This window comes from Calypte anna, chromosome 13, assembly GCF_003957555.1.
Source record: "Calypte anna isolate BGI_N300 chromosome 13, bCalAnn1_v1.p, whole genome shotgun sequence".
In the NCBI taxonomy this organism is placed as follows: Eukaryota; Metazoa; Chordata; class Aves; order Apodiformes; family Trochilidae; genus Calypte; species Calypte anna.
In genome coordinates, this window is record NC_044259.1 from 10,687,558 (window position 1) to 10,713,843 (window position 26,286).

The 26,286-nt window shown below is 44.2% G+C and overlaps 1 protein-coding gene across 1 annotated transcript; it reads left to right on the forward strand.

Annotated features, from left to right (window-relative positions):
- Window positions 1-23,420: 23,420 nt before the first annotated feature.
- Window positions 23,421-25,955, forward strand: LOC115599074 (rho GTPase-activating protein 24-like). The gene is made up of 2 exons (XM_030459248.1): window positions 23,421-24,160; window positions 25,368-25,955. The coding sequence occupies exons 1-2, from the start codon at window positions 23,907-23,909 to the stop codon at window positions 25,573-25,575; spliced, it is 462 nt and encodes a 153-aa protein (XP_030315108.1). The 5' UTR covers window positions 23,421-23,906; the 3' UTR covers window positions 25,576-25,955.
- The last annotated feature ends 331 nt before the right edge of the window (window positions 25,956-26,286 follow it).

The following is a 26,286-nucleotide window of genomic DNA, read 5'->3' on the forward strand; positions in this document are numbered from 1 at the left end:
AGCTTTCCCTAATTAAAATTGACAACCCTCGTTTTGAACCACAAACATAATTACCCAGTCCTCCTCACCAACTTGATAGCTGAGGTTGTTTGTTGATAATTTATGAGCATGGGAGAAGATGAATAACAAAGCTGAGACTTGTAGTTCAGAAACCTCTCAGTTTCTGCCTTTGAAGTCATGAACACACCAGGAGCAGATGAAGCTGCTCAGAGGCTGTGCCGTGCCTCTTGCCTGTGACAGTGACATCCACGGAACTCCTGGTCCCACTCCAAGTGTTGGGAGCAGTTGGTCTGAATTGATTTTCCAAACAGTTTGCAGATCCCCAACTCCAGCTGCTCTGAGGCATGAAAACAAGCCCAGGGGATGGCTCAGGGCACCCACAATGGGGAGACACCACTTGTGTTTGTGCTTTACAAGTTTTTTTTCATATCCCTGTTTGAGGACCCTCCTGCCACCACCCTAAGCCAGAAAGCCATCTGAACCGAACCTACCTTGCTTCAATGGCCCCATGTAACGAGAGAATCTTGCCAACAGACTGAAAGTTTCCCCACACTATTCAATAATAAACATTTTTCCCACATGTTCTCCAGCATTTCCTTAACCCCTGCTCACTCACCAGTGCCCAAGCAGCATGAAGCCTCTTTGCAGGCAGGAGATGGAAACATGACACAGGTAAGCAGCTCTCCCCAGCTAGGAAAGACAATTTAGTCCAAGTCCAGCAGCACCAAATTCACTTTGTAAATAGGATAAAGGAAACTTTGGGCCAAATCTGTTGATGAGAGCATACAACAGGTGCTGGTAAGCACATGAGAGCTTCGGAGAAGCTGATACCTTTAAGGGGCCTTGTAAAACCAGCCCCACGCAACATATTCATCCCTCAAAGCTTGGGTTTTGGGGAGGCCAAGGTTCCCCCTTCCCAGGGTTACAGGAAAACCCAGGGTGCAGCAATGCAGCTGTGTCTCCTGAAGCTGCAGGCAGAAAATGGAAAATAGTGCTAACAGGTCCAGCAGCTGTGGGAGTGTTAAACACATGTGATGTAGGTGGCTGGCACCAGGTGTCAGCCAAATTACTATTTGCACTGAGGTTAAGGAAAGCAGTGGAAAGAGAAAGAGCCATGCATTTCAATGACCATTTGCTATTGGGGCTATTTAAAGAAAGATTTTTCCCAGCCTTGCTCTCAGGGAGCAAGGCAGATTCTCATTTTGAGGGTATGAAACTCAAGTGCTACATAGAACAGAGTAGCAAAAGTGTTTTCTCCAAGTAAAGCCTCTATCTTTCCTGTGTTTAAAGGTGATGAGAATGTGGGGTTGTTTCATCTTGGACAGCCCAATATACTGCAACTGCCAGGAATGTGGAGACTGTGAGAGGGGGAGAAGGGAGAGAAAAATGGAGAAGAGAGGGAGGATTATTAGAACTGAATGTATAAATGAAATGGCATGCTGAGAGCTAGGCAACATCACTGAGCAATGCAAAGTGTAAACAGGCAGAGCAAAGCTATACTGTTCCCTTAAAGGTCAAAGCTTTATATAAATTCACAGCAAAAGCAATTCAAGTGCACTCTGTTCTCCCCTTGACTTTCCTCATACCAAGGAAATACTGTTGTACATCCACAGCTTAAAAGAAGACACAACTCTGCATCTGGAAAGGGCAAAAGAATCTGACATGAAATACTTGGTTTCTTCTCCTGTTTATGGGAAATTTAATACACTTCATTGCATGCAGGTACCTGCTCACTGCATCTCTCTCACCTGCAAATAGCACACAAACTGCCACAGCTCTAACAGGAGCATTGCCTCTTTAGTGGTTATTCAACCTGCTAAATTGTGGGAGTTAATAAATTAACATCACCCAGGTAATTAGACTCTCTTCCCCAGAGCTGGCTCACATGATCATAATGATGTTTGGTTGGATTCAGCACACACCAAAGCTCATTTTTCATCCAACCTCTGTCCACACTCAAGGGTCCATTGGGTTCAGCATCAATATATTTGCTATTTCCACTCTGACAGGGGAGTTTGCCCCAGTAAAGATGATAACTGCTTGTTTATTATGGTTACAGTTTGTTTGCAACCTTTCAAAGGGATCCTTAAAGAAAGAGATGTTGCAAAACTTTCAGGAATCAAACAACACTCCTCTCTGTTTAGGCTTAAAAGTATTTTGCTCTCATTTTGGGGCTAAATGAGGTTTGGGTGCATTTTTCCCTAAATGTGTGGGTTTGAGAATGAAAGGATCATAGAAAAAGATTTTAAGAAGCAAAATCAAAATGGTTCACTTTGAAAGTGTTAAAATAATATTTTGACTTTCAGAAGAAATTTTTATATGAGCAGCTTGGTGAAGCCAAGAAGAATTCCTGAAACATTTGGATATTGAAAGATCTATTGGAAAAAATTCAGTTTAAAATGCAACCTCTCTCTTCCTCCAGCTGTTATGGAGTTTTTCTCTGACTTTAGTTTTTTCCTGACCTCTTTCTCTTCTGCTGTTTTCCCTCAGGTTACAATTATTTCATCAATAACCTACATGAAAAATGACAAACTGCTGGAGAGCAATTAATATCTATCTATTTCCTTCTGCATTAACAAAACATTCCATTTACAAACCACCTCTGCGTGCTAAAATCTAAATATGTGCCCAGATTGCACCCATTTGTCACCAGTCCAACCCAATACCTGCTCAGAGAGGGAGTGGGGACAGTGACAGTCCCTGGGGCCTAATCCTTAACCAGGATGGGAATCTTAGACCCCAGAGAAGCTCATGGGAAGAAATAATATTGAGATTAGAGGAGCTCAACATGACACAGATAAATCAGGAGTTTCTCTGGAGGCTTGGGAGGAGTGTAGGTTTGGGCAAGCATCAGGGTAGAGCTCAGTGTCTCACTTCCCTGTGCTATTGATCCTGCACAGGGGAAACCATTGAGATTTGTATCAGAGCCACAGAGGATTTTACTTCTCAGCCAGACACTAGGACAGGCAGAAGGTCATCACAGGTACTTTGGTTTTTCCACCAGTACAGAAGACATGAAAATGGAGTCAGAGGTTTATGAGGTGGGCACAGAGTTGTCCTGGGAGAGTTTTAGGAAAAAGGGTCTTTCTTCATCATCACATGCCTGCATTCATTGTGTGCATAGCTATTGGCACAGCTCATGTTCCAGGTTTGCCATCAGCACAAAACTCAGCGTTTAAGAACCTCCTGTTAAAACCATTGCGTTTCCACACGACAAGACTTGGGTGAGTCAATGAAATAGGCACAAAGATCCCTCATCTCTTCTCAGTGCTGCTGATGAGAAAGGCACAGAGAATTTAGGGCAGATCCTTCTGCTGCTATGCCCCTTTCCAGATGGGATTTTTTTAGTGCTCCTTTCTGGATGAACCTGTTGGAGCAACATCTTCCCCCGAGGGCAAGTTGGGCAACCTCCTCCTGACTCAGGGTGCGTAGGAGTGTGCCCAACAGCAGTCACTCCAAGTGAAACACTTCAGTGACACATCTGGAAAATTCACCTACCACCAAAGGAGCTTCCCCAACCCTTCTCCTGAGCTGGGAAGACCAAAACAGGTTCTTCCAGCACAGCCCACATCATGGTGTTTTGAACAGAGCTGAGTGTTTTAACTCTGCTTCGTTTCATTACTAATTGGCAATGATAAACCCACCTCTGCAGCTCTAACAGGCTTATTCCTGTCCTTATTCCTTAAGGAATATTATTCCTGTCCCTCCTGAGGGACCAGCAACCCTGCTCAGACTTCATCTTGAGAACCCATCAGTGAACCAGAGCTTGCTGCCCAAAGCAGAGAAACTCAAGCCCCAGAAGTTTGCTTAGATCCTCAGGTCCATTGGATTTGCATCTCTCAAGGACACCGACCTCAGCAGAAGCCTTCTGCACTGCCCCTTTAGGGCAAAAAAGGCCCTAAAGTCACCCATGTGTCCCCTCAGGACCCCATAACATGGGTCAGTCAATCTACAGAAGTTTTTACATCAGCACAACCCAAGCTGGGGATTTTGCAAGTCAGGAGAAAATGAAAGTTGCTAAAACTTTCATAATCCCTAAACACCCAGGACTCACATGGGTGGTTTACCTTCCCACTCCTGCACAGGAATGGGGGCATCTGGTGTGTCCCTCTAGCCAGGGACATGTCACAGACAGCCCAGAGCTTGAGACCACATTGTAAGTGTGGTGCTGAGGAGCTTAGAGCAATTTAGACCTGTCACTTTGATGCAGAGTTTTGCTTTCTGGTCACAGGCCCATCTTTCAGTAAATAAATAAATAAATCTGAAGATTCTTTCCTTTACCCAATGGGATTTCTTGGGCTACAATTAGCACCAGAGAAGATTTTAAAATGCAGGGGTATAAATTTATAGACATAGCTGTCAGAAAGGGAAAAAACCTCAGCCCATAAATTACCAACATCTTTTGCTGTTCAGTGCCAACACAAAACCACAGAAGACACAGAATGCCACTCTTTGTATCCTCATAACAACTAAAATAGGATATTCTATGTAATACAAATAAAACTGAGCATAATGTCATCTGCACAGTTATAGTTTCCTTTAAGATCTACACAGGTTAGACTTTCTATATAATTAAATCTATAGATTTCCTTTGAATGCTTACCTTGCAATTCCTTGGGCTCTGATGAAAAGTATGCTGTCTGCAATGACAAGATTTATTGCATCTAGCACTCTATATTATAACTGCTCTGCTAACCACAATAAACAAGATATGAAAAGCAATCATACAGATAATGCCATGGAGGAACCAGCACCAGCTTTGTCTTTAACCCTTTCACCTGCCCTTATGCTAGAAACTCTACTCAGTGTTTTGTAGCACATTCCAACCCCAGTGGAATGGGGATTTTGATCCTATAGTAATAGACTTGGGGCTTGGGGTTCTTCCCCTCCTTTTCTAAAGCCATAGTGTTGCTGGGAGAGCTGAGTTTCTCTCTGTCAGTACCAAAGGGCACACCCCATGGCTGGACGAAAAATAAATAACTAGTTTCAGGCCAGCTGCTGTGGTGGGTGCTGGTTTGCAGGAGTTACAGGACAGGACTGCAGCTCTTCCCATGGGAATTGGGGTTTGCAGTGCTTCAACCCACACTCAAAGCCTACTCAGTTCTGGAGCTCTTTCCCAAAGGCTGGATGTAGGTCCTAAGCAGGGCTGGGACAATCCATCCCTGCTCTGGGTGAGCAGTGCCCCACTGCCCAGCAAGATGTTATCAGCACAAGACACCACAGTAATTTCATTAGTAATGCTTTGCATCACAGAAACCTGGATTTGACCCTAGGGACTCAGAAATATTATTTAATGTGTGAGTTTCCTTATGAAGGTCAAGTGGAGATGGATAAGCTTAATCAAGTCACAGCTCACAAATGGAATAGGTCCCTCATTGCTCACAAGCCTGAGAATGTTTCCTCAGACTCCTCCACTTTTTTTTCCCCCCCCCCCGCTTTAAATTTTCGCTTGATCCAGAAACACTCCAGAGGGCAGAGTAGCAACCAAACACAAGAGTAGCAATGATAAAAATCTATTTCTTGCCATTCCCATTCATGCAATGTAAACAACCTGTGTGCATTCCTTGCACCTAATCAAATAAACAAAACTCAGCTAAATATTAGCACAGGGGAGGACCAGAAAGCAAGCAGTCACTTGTTTTCTACCTTGCACATAGGAAACCATTGGCCATTTCAACCAAGAGGAACAAGAAGTGCCCCACAAGCAGGAATTCATTGTTCTATTACAGTATTTTCTGTCCCCAAATTCTGTTAACCATTTGCAAACAGGATAGAGAGAGCAGAAGCACTTTCTTACTCCTTCATATCATTATACAACCCATTTCCTTTTTTTCCTTTCCATTTTTTTCCCAGTTTTATGTCTGTCTTCAGCCAGATGGAAGCTAACATAATCACACAGAAGTACCCCAGAATAATAACCTCCTCGTAAGCAATGCTGAAATTGGGCAACAGCAGGAGAAGGGGCAGCAAGGTCTTGGGTTTAAAAACAGACCAAATTGTTCTAGCAAGGATAGAAAAGTTAAAATATGCTGGAAATAAAAGTAAAAATAGATTGGGGTCTGCAGTCCAAACAGAGTGTATATTTAGTAGTTGTGAACGGGAAAGTGCAGAACATGTCTGGAAAAAGCTCAAAAAGCATCCAAGATTAAAAGATTTCCAAGCAGATATTTTTTTAAAACAGGTTGCTATGGATGCTGAGAAGGGTGTTACTCTCTGACCCTCATAACAAAATACATCCCCCCAAAGCCATTTTTCCATGACTTGTACAGAGGACTTTAGTTATGGAAACCTCTAAGAAACAATTAGTTTTGTACACATAACACTGACAACACAGGACCTTCAGCAATGCTGACAACCTTGGGAAGGATCAGGAGGGGTGACCTAACCCTTTCCCTGGGCAAGGAAAATTTCTGACAAAGCTTACCCAGTCTGTTCTTAAAGAAGTTCAAGATGGAGACTCTCCTCTCCACCTCCACAAAGCAATCCAGTCCTTGGCCACATTTCTTCTAATGCTCAGTACATTCTCTGTTTGCTGTGCTGTAATTGCTGTTCCCTGTCCCACCAGATAACTAGAAAAAACAATATTCATAAAAGAAAATTTCAAGAATGGGCCTTTCAGTAGGATACAGAGACAGCAGAAGACTGTAATTGAAAATGATACTAATAAAGCTTGATTTCCTTGCAAATTTTTCCTTTCTATGAAGATGTTTGATCTGTTCACCCATCCCTTCCCCGCTGTGGCAGGAAGCCCCAAGCTTGGATCCAAGAATACTTGCATGATGAAAAAAATCCTGTGCTACAACCAAGGAAAATTAGAAACTAAAATAAGGATTGGAAACACCCTGCTTGAAGAAAGGACCCAGCTTTATCTGCCAGAAAGTTACCCTCTGTGGCACATGTTTGTATGAATGGGTTTACCAGTTACTCTCATCCAGAAAGCAGCCAGTTTCACTCAATAGGTAGAGGCAAAATAAAGTTTTGTTCTTGTAGCCCAAGGAATGAAGACTCAGCCAGGAAGCAGCAGTGAAGCCAATGTTTACAGAAGAAGTGCACATAGCTATTTGACCAAAATGCTCCCACAAACCTCTGTCCAGGACACAAAAGCAATGATCACTTTCACCAGGTAGAGGGGTTTAGTCTATTTGTAATTTAATAGAAGAATTTCAGAGATTTCTGCCTTATTGATTTTTGCCTAATGGAACAAGCTTGTTTCCTAAGGGCACTATGTACTCCAGTCTGTGCTACACATACAAAGGGCAGGAGAAATCCTCCCCTCCTATTCTAGAGGAATGTCAGCATTTAATTAATCTGGGAGCTGCAGGGCAGATTCTTAATGCAAAGGAAAAAAAAAAAATCTAAAGACAAAACATCAATTTATGCTCTGAATGCCCCAGTGCATCATCATCCTACTCTCAGAGCATTTAAACTGGAGGCTACAAGGCTGGACTAGCACTTGAATACCTGCTGGATTTTCCCCCTTTAAGGCCTCTGTCAGATACTCTTTATCCTTTGTAACATCAAATGCTTTCAGTAGGAGGTTCTCTTTGATGCTGATTTTCTCTCCGATTCTCCAGGCATGGATAAATGAAGGTTTCCTTTATATTTGGAAAGTGTAATGAAGGTACATGGCATTTCATTACCTGCAATCATGCACAGCACAATGGAGCTGGGCAGGTTCTCTGGGAGCTCCCATCACACATCCGTGGATCATTCCTGCTTGTCACCAGCTCCTCTATCATTCCTGAGTGCCACCACGAGGCAGACATACAGATGTGGTCCCTGAGCCCAAATATAGCCTGCATGGATGATGGGGTGCAGAATATTGAGAGTTTTTTGGGTTTTTTTTTTTGGCTCTACACACATTTTTCACTGCCTTTGTCATTCCAGACCAATTGGGTCACCTACTACAAAACATCCCTCATCTTTTTTTAGCAGATCTTGAGCTCAATTTAGAATGTTAACCTTTAAAAAATGACCTTTGCTTTGGTTTTGGTTAGAGGTTTTGCTCCTGGTCAATGCTGCATACTCTCAATTGCTTTCCTGGTCTGGTCTGGCCTCTCCTTTTTTCCATCCTGCAAATGAGTTCCCTTCATGTGGATGTCACTGGTGAATAGCACCTGCTTGGTTCACTGCAGGTTAAACACCTAAAACATTTGGTTTTTTTAAATAATAATTTCTAACCTTTACAGTTTCTGTATGGTGGAGCAAAGCTAACACCTAATTATGCTGCCAGGAAACCATGAAGAAGATCAGGTCAACATTTTAAGAACTGCCCAGTAGTTTGAGGTCTCAGGAAACTCTCTCCCCAAGAACAGAGCTCTTAGCAAGCAGCATTGACCAGCTGGCAGGTAGCACATCAACAGGAACAGATGAGAAAAAACCTTGACAGGGACACCACATTGTCCAAATCTCCTATTTCTCTGTCAGTCTGAGCACACAGAATGTGAAAAACAGACAACCACCTTTGGAAAGGAATTAGCCAAAAGAGAAGAGCCTCATCACAATTCAGCTTTGGTTCAAATCTCCCTTGACAGGGAATATATAATTTAGAGCCATGTCCAGGAAACAAATGATTTTGCAGCCTGACATGGCACACACCCCATTTAGGTGACAACAAGCCTCTTTCTGGCACAAGATGCAGACCAGAACTTGACACTAGTAGTTGATTCCCTGTGAAAAATGGGTGTTGATTGACTTGGCTTCTTCCAAACACATTGCTGCACAGAAATTAAAGACCACATGGCGAGGATGCACAAAACTGCTGAATTTTATGGGAGCATCTCTCAGCTGCCAAGTGACAAAGAAAGTTGCTGCTTTTGGTGTTTTCAAACTTGTTTGCACCTTTGTAGGCTTTCAGAGGTTGGGAGGTGGTTTTAGCCTATTGAGACTGTGATAGGAAAAACCCCTCCCTTGACACTCAAGGGAGTTCAAAAAGTCATTTTAGTACCTGCAAGCTGAAAAGTCCCTTTTCTGGGTCATCACTGCCTGGTCCCCAAAAGAAAGCCTTCATACTTCCCTGGCACAGGGAGAAATAAGGAAAAGGAAGAAAGACAACACACAAGAACAGTCTGTGTGATTACAAGAGTTCTTTGGTTGAAGAGTAGGGTTTGTTTTCCTTCCTGCTTCAGGCACGTCTTAGTGGGACTGTAAGGGCCTTACTTGTGCTAAAATATTAGTCTAAATGGCAATTTAGATACAGTAAGAGAAACCATGGTAAGGCTGTGCATAAGAGTTCCTCCATGGGAGTTCAAGGATGGCTAAATTACTCCTACAATGGTTCATTCAAGCTGTACTATTTTAGAATGCTTTCACATAGCCAAAACACTCTATAACTCCACATAAGAGATCTTGGCCAAGCAGCAGCACAGATCTTGGGTATTGTGGAAGCAACCACATCACTTTTTCCTGGCCACTGGCTGGGGACAGACTGCTTTGCTTTCTGCTCTGTAGGATGAAGACAACAAACACCAACACACTTCACAAAAGGGTGTAAATAGCTCACACACCTCTGTCAGCACTCACAATGCCCAACAGCACTGCCATCATTCCAGTTAAAATACTATTAAACAGCAAGGAGTTCCTGGTGTACTCCAAATAAACCTCTTGCTGTTTAATTCCTGCTGCCCATCATCAGCACTGGAGGAACAACAAAGTATTTGGTACCTGATCTTTAGTTCCTACATCTAAAGTGGATGCAGCAAGTGGGGAAGTGTCCTATCCCATAGAAAATTCTTTGCCATCCATCTGCCTTCCCATGTGTCAAATCCTGGAGACACCACTGCTGTGCAAATAACAGGATGTTGGATTGCAGCCAGCCCTGCACAAGTAAAGGCACATTCAGGCCCAAGATGCTTTCTGGCATCACTATCAGGCTTTCTTTGCAGCAACTAAAGATACTTAAAGGGCATTATAATAGCTGGCTAAGTATCAGAGACACTCCCATTACTGTTTGATTTCTTCATGCAATAATGCATGGTCAGATTCACACAAGGTTTGCAAAGGATCAAATCTGCTCTTTTCAGAGGCAGCTGGGAATACCCCTGGAAATGTGAAAAACACAGCATGTGTTGAGACCAGTGCCTCTCCCTCATTATTCCATGTAAATACATGCAATCTGACCCCTCCAAAGAGACTTTGCATTTCTCAGAAAGTGACCATCTGTCAGGAAACAAGGGGCGCTCATTATTTAAATTAAGAATCTATTCCCTGCTGCCATTTTCACTCACATCTCATTACAGCAGAGTCCCTCAAACACCCCATTCCTCTAGCAGGATGAGCTGAGATCACAACTTGCCCCTGCCTTTCCCAGCAGCCATCACCCACAAAGACCCAGCTAAAGAATGCCAAAATCTGTGGGCTGAGAGCACTCTGGACTTGCCATCCAGGGGATTCATGTGAATATACACAAAGGGCTCCATAAGCTGTGACTGTGTAATAGTGACTTTTAAGCATCTTGTTTTGAAATCCAGGTTTTCTTGGGGGATATGGAGAATAGTGGTGGGGCCACACAAAGGTCCATTCACAAGTGGGGATGGCAGGAGCTGCCCTTGCATGCTCTGCAGGTTGCTGCTCCTCAGTATTTCCAAAAAGCCTGCACCACACTGGGGGGAAGGAGGTGAGGCCACCCAAATATTGCAAGTCATCATCTGTAAGCCACAACAGCCCCTTATATGCAGCTGCAGAAAAAGTCTTGGCTTCCCAGCTCAGCTCTGTTGCTAGCACAAGTATTGGCTGTTGGAAAAGAGAGATCTGGGGTAGTTTACCTTGCTAGTTCTTATTAATCAAGAGGTTCCCCCCTATCAGGCCAAAAGAGAGATCTGGGGTAGTTTACCTTGCTAGTTCTTATTAATCAAGAGGTTCCCCTCTATCAGGCCAAAACAATCATACCAACAAACCCTCAGTTTAATGTGATTTGCAAAATGTCCCTTGCCACAGAGCTACAAATGCAAATGAGAAACGAGAGGAGGGATCAGGCCAGGAGGCTAGCAGACCCCCACGGCTTTGTGGCTCTCCACAGGCATCCCCCTCCCTAGCTAGACAACATGCAAAAGCATTTCCCATGGTCTGGGGGAGGTAAGTAAATTAAAAGCCATAACAGACCTAGCTACTTCTTCAGTGTCAGTGAGTGAGGCTGGTCTTCAAAACAGGCCGATTGTTGGTGGTGCTGTGGGTAGGGTTCCATGTGAGGGTTAAGGCCAGCCAAAGTTTTCAGTGGTCACTCTTTGCATTTGTTTGCCAGTCCCGATAGTTTGGACTTTTCATAGAATCATAGAATTGGCTAAGCTTGAAGGGACCTCAGAGATCATCGAGTCCAACCCTTGAACCACTGTTGCGGTTGCTAGACCATGGCACTGAGTGCCACATCCAGTCTCTTTTTAAATATCTCCAGGGATGGGGAATTCACTACCTCACTGTGCAGCCCATTCCAATGCTTGATCACTCTCTCTGTAAAGAAATTCTAATATCTAACCTAAACTTCCCCTGTCTCAACTGAAGACCATGCCCTCTTGTCTTGTTGAAAGTCGTCTGCCAAAAGAGTTTCCTGGGTCCTCTTTCCGGCTCTTTTTGTGGATTGGCGTGACATTCGCCAATGTCATTTGGCAAGTCCAAAGGAGGGCAACCAGGCTGGTGAAGGGACTCGAGCACAGACCCTATGAGGAGAGGCTGAGGGAGCTGGGGGTGTTCAGCCTGGAGAAGAGGCGGCTCAGGGGAGACCTCATCACTCTCTACAACTCCCTGAAAGGAGGTTGGAGCCAGGGGGGGGGTTGGGCTCTTTTGGCAGAAGACTTTCAACAAGACAAGAGGCCATGGTCTTAAGTTGAGATGGGGAAAGTTTAGGTTAGATATTAGAATGAATTTCTTTATGGAGAGGGTGATCAGACATTGGAATGGGCTGCCCAGGGAAGTAGTGGATTCTCTGTCCCTGGAGATATCTAAAAAGAGACTGGATGTGGCACTCAGTGCCATAGTCTAGAAACAGCAACAGTGGTTCAAGGGTTGGACTCGATGATCTCTGAGGTCCCTTCCAACCCAGCCAATTCTATGATTCTACTGACAAGGAAGATTAATGCCTTGCTAAATACTTATGCTGCAATAAGGAGAAAAGAAGTGGAAGGTTATAGTTAAAACAGCAAACAAGGCCAAAATGTTGTCAGTTCCTTTTGCTCCTCAAGTGGCTCTTTCTTTACAACAGCAAACCAAGCTCTCTCTCACAGTTTCTTACATCAAAAGCAGTTATTTTTTAAGAAATACTTCTTACCTCCTTTGGTCAGCTTAAGGGTACAGCTCTGCAGCTCCACAGCCACTTCTGTCCTTCAGAACAGAGAATGGAAACAAAAATCCTGAGCCCAAGCACAGAGCGTGGCCTCAGCCCCCCCCCTTCAACCTCCCCCACACTGAGCACCCCTAGCCATGGCTGTACCCCCTCATTTATACCCCCAACCTCAGGAATGGGGGGAGGGTTCAACTCTGCAAACTCCTCCTAGGCAGCTAATGGCAAATGGGGCCAAGGGCTGGGGAGGGCATTATTGATTATTGATTATTGGCCCTGAAGCGATTAACACAGCTGAGGGCAGCACCAGCGCCAGGTGCTGGCAGGATCTGACCCCCACCTTATGGCTTCTCCTAACATGTCCCAGAAAGGTTGGTCCAGGGGATTTGTCCTTAATGAGCAGCACCTTACCTCTGTTCACATTGGCTTTAGGAAACAAAGCAGCCAGGTGTTCCTGGGGAGGAAACACAATGTTTGTAAAGAGCTTCTTGGGCCGCTCCTCTGCGGTGTGGCCTGTGGGGAAACGCTACACCCGGCGCCATTAAATACAGCAAAACCCTGTGTGAGGGGCTGCTGCTGCACAGCCTGCCACGGAAAAAATGAAGGGAAAAAGAATTCCAGCCTTCATGATTATTGATTTAAATGAAGGTGCCTGTGTTCTCACATGGCAGCAACAAATGGCTGGTGACACGAAGCCACTTCTGGGAAACTGTGTGGGCAGCGCTGGAGGCTCAGCAGAGACAAACAGGGAGATTCCAGGCTCTTGACCCCACTGGAACAGATTTCATTCAGGTGTTTTCAAATTCAGTGTCTCCAATCTGTTTCCATCCTGCACCTGTGCTCTCACCAATTGCTTTAATAGCTGGGAAGGTAAAAATCATTTTACCCAAAGCCCTCCTGGGCTGCAGCACTGACCAGAGCCTCTCCACCCGCTCCCATCCAGCATGTGCAATGCACAAATCCTGTTTCACAGGGAAATTTTAGCCATGCGAACACCCACCTCATCCCTCAGAACCAGGGGGGTGGCCAGGGGCCACAAATCTTAATTCCTTGTTGCCAAGTGTGGCTTATTTGTCTGGAACTAATTTGGTTCCTTTCCATTTGGAGTTTGCTGTTGCTGTCTTTTGAAGTCCTGACACTAAAGGAGCCCTTTTTTGGGGGAGTGAGGCTATGGAATCCCTGCAGGGATAATGGGGGGCAATTTGTCATCTCCTGTAGGGAACAGAACAAGCCCACCATGTATTCCTGCCACCAGCAAGTCAATGAGCTGATCTCCACTGATGATGGAGAAGACCCAGCTCAAGGCACTGAGAGAGGCTTTGCTCCACTGGTGAGCCACAAAACATTGAAGAAATCACCCAGCATGATGAATTGGGCCATAATATTATGGACACAAGTACCATCAGTGCCTCAAACTGGGAGAGATGCCACCTTCACACTACACGAGTCAGCCAGCTTAGTTGTGCTCAGGTCAGATTGGCTACAGGTGGTCAACTCTGGTGCATATTTGCCCAGAGTTCAAAAATATGCCTATTTTAAGGAACCTCCTCCAGCTGCCACACACAGCAGGGAAAATTTTACAGGCTCAGAGGTGCCTGTGTGAATAGCTGGGATGCTTTCAGCATGAAACCTGGCAGTAGTTAGTGGTTTGTACACAGCAAGACTCTTAAACATGAGGTCAGATTTGTGTGTCTTTTTCTTAAACTGGCAATGTGGAACCAGGTTTTGGCTCTGCCTTGCCTCTTCCCCCCAGCAGTGAGTTATTATGGTGGAAATTCTGAAATATCCACAGCAGTTTTAGAAAATGCTTGTAAATACCATGGCCACACTTAATGGTTGTATTTTCAACTTCAGCTATGGCTTTAACTTCTGGGCAGCAAGTTTGATATGTGGCTGCCTTGAGCCCTTATTTCAGCAGTGTTACAGAAATATGAGCTGTGCATCTTTAAATAGCCTGATAAGAGCCTGATCCAGTCACAATTTACGTTGCCCAAACACTGGAGTTCCTTCCAGATAAAGTGCAGTTTTTCTCTGGAGCACAAGCTGTGGAGCTGATCACTCCTGACATGGTGATTTACACTGCTGGATTTCTCCCTGGAGCTCTGTAGTCAGGGTGCTGGTGGCTGCAGGACACTCTTTGCTTGCCATCAATAATTTGCTCTATTTTATTACCAGAGAAGAGAAAAAAATAGCATTGAAATTAATTCTGCAGCTTCAGTCATTGTTTTGGTTTTGTTTTATTTATTAATAAGTATGGACAGAGGAAAATGAAAGATGGCACGTGGGCTCTATCTAAATAACTCCTTTGCCCACCACTGCTCCCATGCTATAATCTACAGGGCTGTCTGCACTCTCAGAGTAAACTCTTTAAAGATTTAATCAAACAAATTAATCTCCTACCTCGCCTGTTCCCTCATAGCTGTCATTCAGGAGGCAGCTTATTTTCTGATTTCCAAGAGCCCAGTTTCTTCCGAGTGCAATTTTTAAATTAAACCATCCTTTAAAAATGGCTAGATAACAGATTTGCTCCAAAACCCCCAGTTTATATCCTGGCATTTGCTATATATGAAATTGAGATCCATTTAAATTCAACACCACACCATGGAGCTCTGCTCAAGTCAGGGGCTGCTTGGAGCTATTAGAGGGAGCGCCAGGATTTAGCAGGACAGGGCTCTCCTCCCAGCCCCACTGCTGTCAGCTCTGACCTTGGCCAAGCCATTTAAGCACTCTACACTGTTTAGTCATCTGTAAAATTAGTGTATTACTATTTACCTACCTCCAAGAGATATAGCAAAGGTCACTATTTGTGAAATACTTGGAGAACTTAAGGGGGAACTGACCTTGTGCCACGTCTGCTGGTTTATGAACAAGACTCTGAGCAGGACCCTGCAAATCTCCTGTCTTTTAACTGAACCTGGAGGAAGAGACCCCATTGTCCCAGGGCAAGCTGTTTCTGGACCAGGGCCACCAGCTGAGATGGGTATTTCTTCAGGTCTAGTAACAAAATCCTATTCCTTGGAAAATAAGCAGAACCACCTCTGCAAACAGTTCTGTGGTTTCAGCCCTGATTTGACCTCTTTCACACTTGAAATAACAAAATAAATAGCCTGGTGACTGCTGAAACTCTTCACTATTCATCTTCTAAATACAAATGAAAGTGTAAAAACTTTTAATTGGTTCTGCCAGCCATTTCCCTTGGAAGCATGTCCCATCCTAAAGACTACACAAGTTCTGCCTGAATCATTGCTGGAAATGGCCTTGAGATCTGATTTACATAACCCTGTTGAGCTGTGTCATAGCTCCAACTTTTTAACCAGATATTTATGATGCAAAGAGGTGCTAATACTGTGAATGGGCAGAAATGACTAAAAATAGCTTTATACAGAACATTTAAATTTGCCTTTTTGTGCTTCAGGATCTTTCAGTCTTTTCGTTATAGCTGTACTAGAAAGTGATGCTGGAAGAGAGGAACAGGAAGCAGAGCCTGCAGATCTAAGGCTGTGCACAGCTCAGCTCTTTGCCCCAGCCTTTAGCCAGCACCAAAATGTTCAAGGGAACCAGTGCACAGCAAGCAGAGACTTGTTTGGATCAGGTGTGGAGGCTGAAGTACAGGAGGCAAAAGGAAACAATTAGGATTAAAACAATGTAGAACACCTTAATCTTACAAACACAGGGAATGGTTGGCACTGTGCTGAGCCCAGACTGCTGGGCACTCTCCTTTATCTCCTTTTGTGCCTACATTTGGATCCAGATGCTGGAGAAGTCACTGCTGTACCCACGTGTTAAAGGCAGTTGTCAGCATTCTTAAATCCTGAGAGTTACTGCTGGGGGGGGGGTATTATACCAATATGATGTATTTTCAGCCCAGCTTCTCCCGAGTGTGAGCAAGAACAAGAACTTTCTAATTGCAGAAATCCTGAGAAAATGATTTACCAAGTGCACTGACACAAGCCCACACACACCTCCCCATCACCTGGAGAAGCAGCAGTACACATTTTAAACCCCTCAGCCCATTGAACCAAGATGCCTTTAAGAGCTAACAAACAGGAAAGTGGTGCCAACACAAGCAGGGGTAAAGCTCCAGGCTCATGGTGGGTGCTGGGAGTATCACCAGGACCATTCCTGGCTCCATGGAGCTGTTGCAGGAGCTGCTTTATCCATGGCACTAAGCTTCCCATAAAAATTGCTGTATCATCAACCTGAGCTTGGCTTTGAACCAAGGCTTTAAGAGTTTATACAAGTAGTAGCTAAAAGGCATTTAATAGCACACTGCAGCCAATAAGCACTGAATTATTTAGAATATTTTACTAAGAATAATTGCTGTTTTTAAAGAGATTTTTTTTCCCCCATCCTCCCCGGGGCCTGTAAATTACTTCATGGTAGTAACAGCAAGTAAGAAAAAAAAAACCAAACCAAAACACAAAGCCACCTAACAGCAGCTGCCTGGGATCAGTGAAACCTGGATGCAGAGGAGAAACATTATCTCAAATGTGGTTTCAGTGTATGTTGATTAATTAAACACACAACCTTAGACAATAAAGCAAACACTGGCTACTCCAGGCCGTATTATGCACACTCTCCCTCTTTCAAAATTTATTATAACTCCCCCAAAACTCTCAAAAGTAATGTTGCTGCAGACCCTTTCCTCATGCCAGAGCCCCACCGGGTGCTCTCAGATGAAGGTGCCCGGAGTAGCCCTCCCAGGGGCAAGAAGCCACGGGGAGAAGCATGGCACAGCCCCTGCACTCAGCTACACCTAAAAACATTTCTCTGCATTTTGTCTTCCTTTTGGTTCAGGAAACCATCACAAAAAATATACAAAAGCTTTATTTCTCTGTAATTATTTGTGTATTTTTTATTCTCCTTATCTATAGGTGCTGCTTACAGGTGGATGGGCAGGGAGCTCCCAAACTGAATTTCAGCACAAGGCCATTTCCCAGAGTTCAGGAATGAGCAGCCAAAGGCCACAGCACAAATGAACTGGTCATCGATGGGTGTCATGGCCCCGGGGGCAACCGAGTGGCCAGCAAGGCTTTTTCCTGCAGGTTCAATGCAAACCACTCAACCTGGATCAAAGACAGGACGGGTGATGCTCAGCCCACCCACAGTCCTGGTGCTGCTCAGACCAGGGCTGGGTTCAGAGGATGCTCTGCCTGACAACATCCCCCTCTCCTGGAAATCTCCGGTAGCTGCTGTTTGTAAAAAGCAAAATGTTTTTCTTACTTATGTGCTATTTCAGGCTGTGAGAGCTCCTGAAGGAGAAGGGATGGCTCGGTGATTTACTGCCCAAAGATTTAAGAGAGGCGATTTAAATGCCAGCAGGGCTATCCCTGGCTTTTGCTCAGATGTTTCAGAAATTCATCCTTTCCCAAGGGTAAGAAACCTCTCCCTTCGAAACAGAGGTGGGAATGAGACACTTCCCTTGGGACTAGAACAGTCCAGAAGAGAAAAGAAAACCAAAAACACTTCCAAAAACTCGGTTTAAAAAATCCAAGGACTTTCCAGCTGCCAGTCATTTCCCCTGGACTGCAAATGTTTCCTCTAATTAATAGTACTCCACTCCTTGAGTGTCTGCTAATGATAAGCTCTGGGCAAGAGACCAGAGCTCTCTATTGATTCCTTTATCGATTTTTTATCTTTTTCCCTGTTGTTATTGTACATGCAAATGGCCACTAATGACTCAACATCACTCTCTTCGAGTGACATGTCAGAAAAAGTGATTTAATCAGAGGCTCTAGCATGTTGCTTTCCTCTCAGTGCTCAGGTGGGTGTCCCCATGGTGCTGGCTTTGCCTGAGCCCCCCTCTCCCTGGGAGCACCCGAGCAGGACAGGGCTCACACACTGTGAGGGGGGTAGAGCTCAGCTCTGTCACCTCCCCATTTCCCTGAAGTAAGGGAAGGGGACAGTGAAACCATTCAGATCCTTGATCAAACCCACCCAAGATTCACCAGCCTCAGCCCATCTCCCAGATCTGCAATGGGGCAGGATGCTTGGCCAAAAGGATCCAAGCAGCCCCATCCCTACCCCCTTGTGTTACAGCTGTGGGGCTTCTGAGCAAAGGTCTTGACCTTAAATGAGGGTCACCATCACATGCTTTGTGATTCATGCAAGAAGTGACCCGTGAGACTCACACCCAGATAGAGAAAAAGGGAAAGAAATCAGTCAGGATGGAGGAAAGAAGGAGCCCATCAGGGTTGGACTGATGGTCCCTGGAGCAAAGCTCATTTTTCCCAGCTCTCCTTAAGTAACATAGAGCTGTAAATGCTGAATGTACATCACATTAATGTGATGACTCTCCGAGATGTCTAGACTATTGTTGGAGCTGATAGGAAGCTGGCATCATCCAGCTCTTTGAGCTTTTCTTGCATTTATATATTTATTTCTTTTAAATAGTAATAAGATTCTTTTCATATTATGCACTGCTGGAAAGTCCCTTTTCTATGCAGACAGCTGCTGTGTTTATAGACACCATCCAAAATGCAGCTAAACATGACAGCTCACTTGAAGCAGAGCAGCAAGCATTTGTTAAAATGATCTTTTCCAGAGGGACTGCAAGAGCTCTTGACTTTTTTTTTTTTTTTTTTTTTTTTTCTATTTTAAAGCCAAACCTTGTTCTTATGCAAAGACAAAAGTCCCACATGGAAATACTCCTTGCAAAGATCCCAAAAGGAAAAAAAAATTCCTTAAAAATTAATGACGTCCTGAAAATCAGCAGCTCCCACTAATGTAAAACAGAAATACAAATGCTGAACTAAACAGGTTGTCCCCTGTGAGTGGTCTAGGGACATTTTAAAGACTCAGATCTTGCAGATCTTCAGAGCTGAACTAAAAATGAAGTAGGAAAATGCATGAGAACTGTCTCCAGTTAAAAACAAAAGTCTGTAAGACAGGGGATTTGGGAGAGTGCCTTCCAAGCAGTTTTAACCTGACAGGAGTTATTGTAGAGAAAAAACTTAAGGATGAGGGAGTTAATTGGGACACGTTGCTCAAATGAAACAGCATTTTCCCCCCAGGAAAGCCTGCACGTAACACAAACAGGTAAGCTATGTTTAAGACAGCTGTGGAAGGAGAATAGCAGCTTAGAGGAGAGCCATTTGCATCTATTTAGTGAGGATCTTTCTGTTGAAGAGCAGTGGAGATACTGACAGTGCCCCAGCCCTTTCCAGCAGCAGCCCCTCTACCCAGGGACCCAGCATAAAGCACAAAGCAGATTTTAATTCAGCCCCCGTGTGGGATGGGAAGAGGAGCAGGGAGCAGCTCAAGGCACACAAGCTCTCTCCTTGGGAGCTTTTCCCTACAGCACAGTGCCTGGATCCCACTGCAGGGAATGGGGGGTGCAGCTCTGGGGCTGCACAGCCTCCCCCTAAAATAAACTCATCCTAAACACACGTTCCCTTAGATATAGCAGAGTATACAGTGCCCTCTCCTGCTGGGAGCCTCTGCTTTTTAAATATTCCCCCTCAGCAGCCTTTTTGCTGTTGTCTAAGTAATGAAAATTAATTTAGGGCTTGCTTTTTTAAGACCTTGATCACAAACTGCCAGCGAGCTTTTAAAAATGGTGAGATTTTTCCTCCCCAGGCAGCGGGGCTCAGGGAGCAGCAGCCACAGCAGCACAAAGCCAGACCCAACCGTGACATCTAGTGGGCAAGTGCCTGAATGCTGCTCTTCTTTGAAGAGGAAAGAGAAAAATCCCGCATTTATTTCCTTTCCCACCCATCCCTGCTCTCTGGCAGCAGCAGCCCCTCACACTTGAGATCTCCCATCGGGAAGGACTCCATAGCCCCCAGCCAGCTCCAGCCCCAGAGCATTACAGCTGGGCAGTGGCTTTTCAGGGACATAGCCCATCTCTGGAGGGGAAGAGGGTTACAATGCAGTCAGTTTGCAGCTCTCCTACAAGCAAAGGAAAAAAAAAAAAATTACAAATGCTCCCCCAGCACTTTGCTGGGGTCACAGTAACAAGACTCCAGCTCGATCTCACAAGTAGCTTTCACATGCCCAAAGGCAGTGCCCTCATTTTCTGTGATGCTGCCTTGCTGCTGACCTCCATATTTATGTACAAAAGCATTAGATTGTGCAGACAGAGCAATATACAGTGTTCTGACAAGCTCCAAAGCTTGAAATACTCAGGTCCTTATGGAATCAAGCTGTATGCACCTCTTCCTCTTCTACTGGGATGTGGCAACATCTTTGTATAAGAGGAAGCATCATAAAAATGCAAAGATTAACAATTTAATCAACTTTCAAATTCAAGTTCTGGATGTTTGCTTTTTATTAGATTATTTCTCTTTGCAAAGAAATTACTATCAAACAGGACAGGACTGCTGCCAGTAGTTGAAAGTGCTCAGACTCCTGGAGTCACCAAGCAACTAGAACCAGAGTCTGTCCCAGCCAAGAGTGATTTGTCCTGGGCTGCTTTCTGCAGGTGCAGAGAGACCATTTTTTTTGGTTTCCATTTATTCTATATATTCAGTGTGGCAAAAAGTTCATTTGGAATTAAAAAGACCAAATGGGATTTAAAAAAAAACAAACAAACAAAGGAACTTGTTTTCCTCTTGCAGTTGAATTAAAAATAAATTAAGAGATGAGATTATGGGATTCATCATTCTGACATCACAGAGGTCCAAGGTGAAAAATGCAACACATCAAGAACCAAACCACCAATTCAGTGATGGCAAACAAAGATAGCAATAAAGTCAATTTTAGACATAAAACATGGTGAGTACAGATAGTTTCATTTAACAAAAAAATCACTTCATACATTTTTATTTGGTTCTAGTTCCCAAATGTAGCTCAAGACAGATCATTCTGTAAAATTCCTGTCCATGAGAACTGTTTCTTTCATTACAACATAGAGAAGGAGAGCAAGCTCAGTCTGAATAAATGTGCACAAGTATCATAGAATCATAGAATCATAGAATTGGCTGGGTTGGAAGGGACCTCAGAGATCATCGAGTCCAACCCATGAACCACCGTTGCGGTTGCTAGACCATGGCACTGAGTGCCACATCCAGTCTCTTTTGAAATAGCTCCAGGGACGGAGAATCCACTACTTCCCTGGGCAGCCCATTCCAATGCCTGATCACCCTCTCCGTAAAGAAATTCTTTCTAATATCTAACCTAAACTTCCCCTGGCAAGTAAACAAGTCAAGCAAGCATATGGGTCTAAACTAGCTCCAAAGTAACTGTAAAATACATCAAGTTTTGCAGACAGACTTCAGGGGGAGAATGTCGTTGTTACCAAAACAGAGTCCAATTATCATCAGCTTTTGTGTAAAAGAAGTTAGGAGTTTTTCTCTAGGCTGTAACCTCAAACACAGAGGTCCCCAGGCATCCTTTTTAGAACAGTCACATCTCATCTGTCTGCAGTGCAAATGATACCCCACAAAGGCAAAGTGAGGGTGCTCTGGTCTCTCTTTTAGAGCTCAGAGGAGATGTAGGGGAACAGGCAGCTGGCAAAGGACCAGAACTGAGGGAGGCTGAATCCCACAGCTTGCCTGGAGGAACTATTTCAAGCATGTCAAATTTTAACCACAAATGGCAGCATCTCTGCTCTCCAGGGAGAGGTCATCACAGAGAATCACAAGCTCCCTCTCAAGTCAGCCCAAAATAAGAAACAATTTTTTCAAAACATCCCAGCTCCCTGCATGCTGAGAGCTTGGAACATGGCTCTTCTGCCTCAGAGCAAAAAAAATACACATCTCCCTTCATTGCTGACCTTTAATTTGACAGGAAACTAATTTAAACCATCTTCCCTGAGAAGCCATGGGGAAGGTGAAAGGAAAACATGGCAAATTAATAAATGTAAATCCAGAGAGGTGTGAGGAAAAAAAAAAATCATCATTATATGGTGCTCTGCCTGATCAAGGTTCTAATTAGGTAAGGAAGCACAGAGTAGATGAGATTCCAACTGTCACACCTCATTGATGTTTCTCTGATCAACCCCATGTTCCTAACCTGGAGCTTGGCAGCCACCTTCTAAGAGAGGCATTATGGAACTGTCCAAGAATCCCAGGGATTTCTCTCTTAGAAATTGTGTTGTTAGGGCCAGAGATGCTCCTCGTTGTGCAAGAGCAGCTGCAGGTCAGCACAGCTGCTGCCTCTCTCCTTAGGACTGGGGAGAAAACATTAACAAACAAAAGCAAATCCAGTTCACAAGAAACTACAGCCATCTGTTAGATGATTAATAGGCACAGAACTCAAGTAAAGCACTGGCATTAGTACTTCAGGAATATCTTTTTCTGGAGGATAAGGTTAGGTTAGCAGCAATTGCAGTCTTAGAGACATGGAAGTATTTAAATCACTTTATTACTTCCGCAAAACCAAATTAGTGAATTTCTCTCCATCTTCCTCCAGTACAGCATCTCACTTTCAGATGGTGAAAGCCTTATTTACTTTCTTTTTCTCCCATGTTATCCTCACTCCAGGCCTTCTTTAGATTCCTCAAACATTCACCTACTTGCCTGCTCATTCCTATGGATTATTCCTACTGATGAGAGTGTAGGTCAAGACGGGGAATTGTCTCAATAACCTTCCAGCCCCAACTTCTGCAAGGCACACATCACAAGTCAGGAGTGCAGAGCAAAAGCCAGGGTTGTTTTCCATGTAGCAGACGAGTAAAACATGTACAGGAATCCACTTCAACCAGCTTTTCAGTTCTTGTACCTTGAGCCTGAACTTGTGGGGTCAGGGAGAGAAAACAACCTATTTTAAACTGTCTCTATAATTTTTGAGAAATGCCTTTAAACTGTAGGTTTGCTCTTCCTCCAGTTACGAACAAGTTATTCATGTGCTTGATTTTCTTGTGAGAAAATAACAAACACTCTGTATTTACTCCCATCAAATAGTTTTTTCAAGAGGAAATGAAATGTAACAGATGAGTGCCTTCTTTTTCCTTAACCTCCAGGCTTCTTGTCCTTAAAGGACAGTGATGGAGGAGCCAGATTCCCCTGCCTGCACCCCTGTGTTTGTTCTCTCTGCAGCAGCCCCAGCGGATGCTCCAGCCAGCTCACATTCATGCCATTTTTCTCACGCCTGACCAGCCAGATATAGTGCAGCCAAAACAGATGTAACACAGCCCTTTTCTAGTGTGTCAGAGGGGGAACACAAGGAGCCCTGTCCTTGCAGCCTGCAAAGAGGGGACCCTGCTCCCCACTCACAGCCCCAGGGCTGGGCTGGTGCTGCAGAATTCACCTCTCCAGCCCGGGGTGAAACTAGTCAAGGGTGAAGAGCTGTAAAATGGGCTTCCCACAGATGTCAGTCAAACTACCCCAAGCAGATTGAAGGCAGTCAAACAGTAGTAGTTCCTGGAGATGAGCAGAAACCAGCCATGACAGCAAAGGAAAGCAGGCAGCAGGCGGGTGCAGCAGCTCAAGACCTCAACCCACTGCATACAAAAAGCAAAGCTGAAACAAGATCCAGGCTCCAGCAAAATGGATCGTTTCCAAGTATTTGAAAAAGCTTCAAGCAGCTGTGGGGAGGAAGAAAACTCTCACAGCCCCTGACAAGGCAAAGCAAGACAGACCCAAAAACAAGGTCTCCTCTGAAACAGAGAAGGCTTTGAGTCTCTGACGCTGGCCGGAGGGCACGGCTGGTGCTGGCTGGGCACACTCAGCAGGCAGGCGCCTGCTGCTTAACCATGTTTGAGGAAAATCCTCCTTCAAGATATTTGACAAGACTTGTCCACCCAGGAGACCCACAAGAAACCAACACAGCTGTAAGTCGTATTTCGGGGGACCAGAAAAAGACAGGACATATCCCAGGGGACAACAGCAACACCTCCGCTCCCTCCGGTGACTCGGCAGCAAACCCAACCTCCCTGCAGCATCACCTGGCACACCTGAGGAGGCTGATGTCCAGGCAGAAGGCTGAGTATGAATCTGAAATTGCAAGGTAAAGGATTTTAACAACTATGAGGCTTGAGGGAAGGGATCTCTCCCTACTGCAGGGAGTAACTGCAGGGTCTTTGCCTTGGAGCTGGGCTACAGATGCAGCTGCAGTCACCACCGCTCCATCCCACTGTGAATGTCACCCAGGACACAGCATTACAGGATTAGGTTAGCAATTATTCAGTTATTAGGAATAATTTTCATGTCAGATGCATGAGAAACTCCAGAGCATCCATAAATTTTTTGCAGAGATGCACAGAGCTCTTGAAAAGCCTCTCTTCTATTGTGTATTATTCTACTTCTCCTTAATCCAGTATTAAACTTTTCTCTAGGGAAAAATGTGCAGCCTTCTCCCCAGCATTACCAGCAAGTCATTATTCTTTACAAATTGCAAGTCATGAATTTTAACAACTCAGATGAAAGTGTTCGTAAGTGTTTTCCCTATTTCTAAGATTAGAAACTGAAGAGAGATTCAGCCATAGCTTGTTATCAAGGAAAAAAAAGGAGAAGTATTTCCAGGCTCCACTTTCCAAATAGTGCTGCTTTTCTCATGTCATCTAAAGGGAAAGAACATTTCAAATACAATGTTGTTCATTAGTTGTAAGTTACAAAGGTATGTTGTGCAAATTGACCATTTGATTAAATCATAAAATACCTCAACATGCATCATCAGAAGAGATGGTAAGTGGGTAATACTGAATTACACTATGCTTGAACATTATGCAAAGAAAAAAATCTATTTAATCTCTTAATTTCTTGAAGAACTATTCACTCATTTCTTCATATTAAAAGGAGCTCTTCCTGCATTTCAGCTTTTTTTTTTTTTTAATTTAATCTCTTTGCTGTATTCTGCTTGTTTTTCCTTGCAGTTCAAGGGATTCTGCAATCCAAGCAGGATCTTCAGTGTTTCCTTAAATATTTTATATTGCCAGTTGCTGTTAATACTACTGATGTAGTATTCCACAACAAAAAAACCCAACACCAAAACAGACTCCTTTGGCCATATGGTTATTTATATTGTAAATCTGGATAACTAAAATGGCAACTTTTAATTTATAACACCATGAACTGCAAAAATATTGGGGATGCCAATACTTGTATTTATGGGAACATATGTTAAAAAAGGCAGCTTTAAAAAAAAACCTAGAGCTTTATTGAGAAAGTGGAGGTAAAAAATAATAATCCTGTAATTCACAATGTCTTCCCAACAGCCTGGAGCAGCGGAACAGAGAGTTGCAGCTGGAGATTAAGGACATGCATTCAAAACTGGGACAGCAGCGTGAGTGGTCCAGTCTTGCAGAGATGAAAATACAGAACGCAGAGAGAGCAAAGGAAGATGCAGAGAGAAGAAATGAAATGCTTCAAAAAGAGATGGAAGAGTTTTTTGAAACCTTTGGAGAAATTAACAGGTGGAAATAAATAGAACTGTGTTTGGTTTGAAATAGAGCTTAAACATAAACTGAAATTGAGCTAAACCTAGAAGTAGGGCCACACCCTGACTGCAGCATATCCTATTCCAGAGGTGAAATAAGAATCCCAACAGTACAAACTGGGCTGGCTATTATAAAAGTGAGCAGTTGATACAAACTCCTTGGAATTCATGAACCCTGGGAGCTCTGCACCACCCTGCTAATGCCAGGGATGCTTTCTCTCACCGCTGACAAGATCTTTCCAGAGCTTTGCACCACCGCCAATGCAGCGTGCTGGGAAAGCATTCCAGTGTTTTTTGGCCAGCCTTGAGTCTTCTGCTGGTGCAATAAATGCCTAAGTGGCTGAGTGGCTTTAATTATGGGCTGTCACGCTTGCTGGAGTGTGTTTTACCAGTCACCTAAGGCTTTAGTGCTGAGCTTGTAGCTGCATCCCAAAATGAGCTGCACCAGTTAGGGGACAAATACAGAGTAACAGTAAGGCAATGCTTTACTATCTCCCCACAGTTCCCACCAGCCCTGTGCTGGGTTATTTATTCATGGAGAAGGTCTCTACATCACCATTTGCTCCTCCAGATTATCACTGGCCTCTCTGCAGGACTCCCAGAAGCTCACATTAGTCCTAACCCCATCACTGGTAGCCAGACTTATGTGTGGTAGCCCTCACATCTCAGAGCTACCACTCTCCACGTGGGAAATGTGT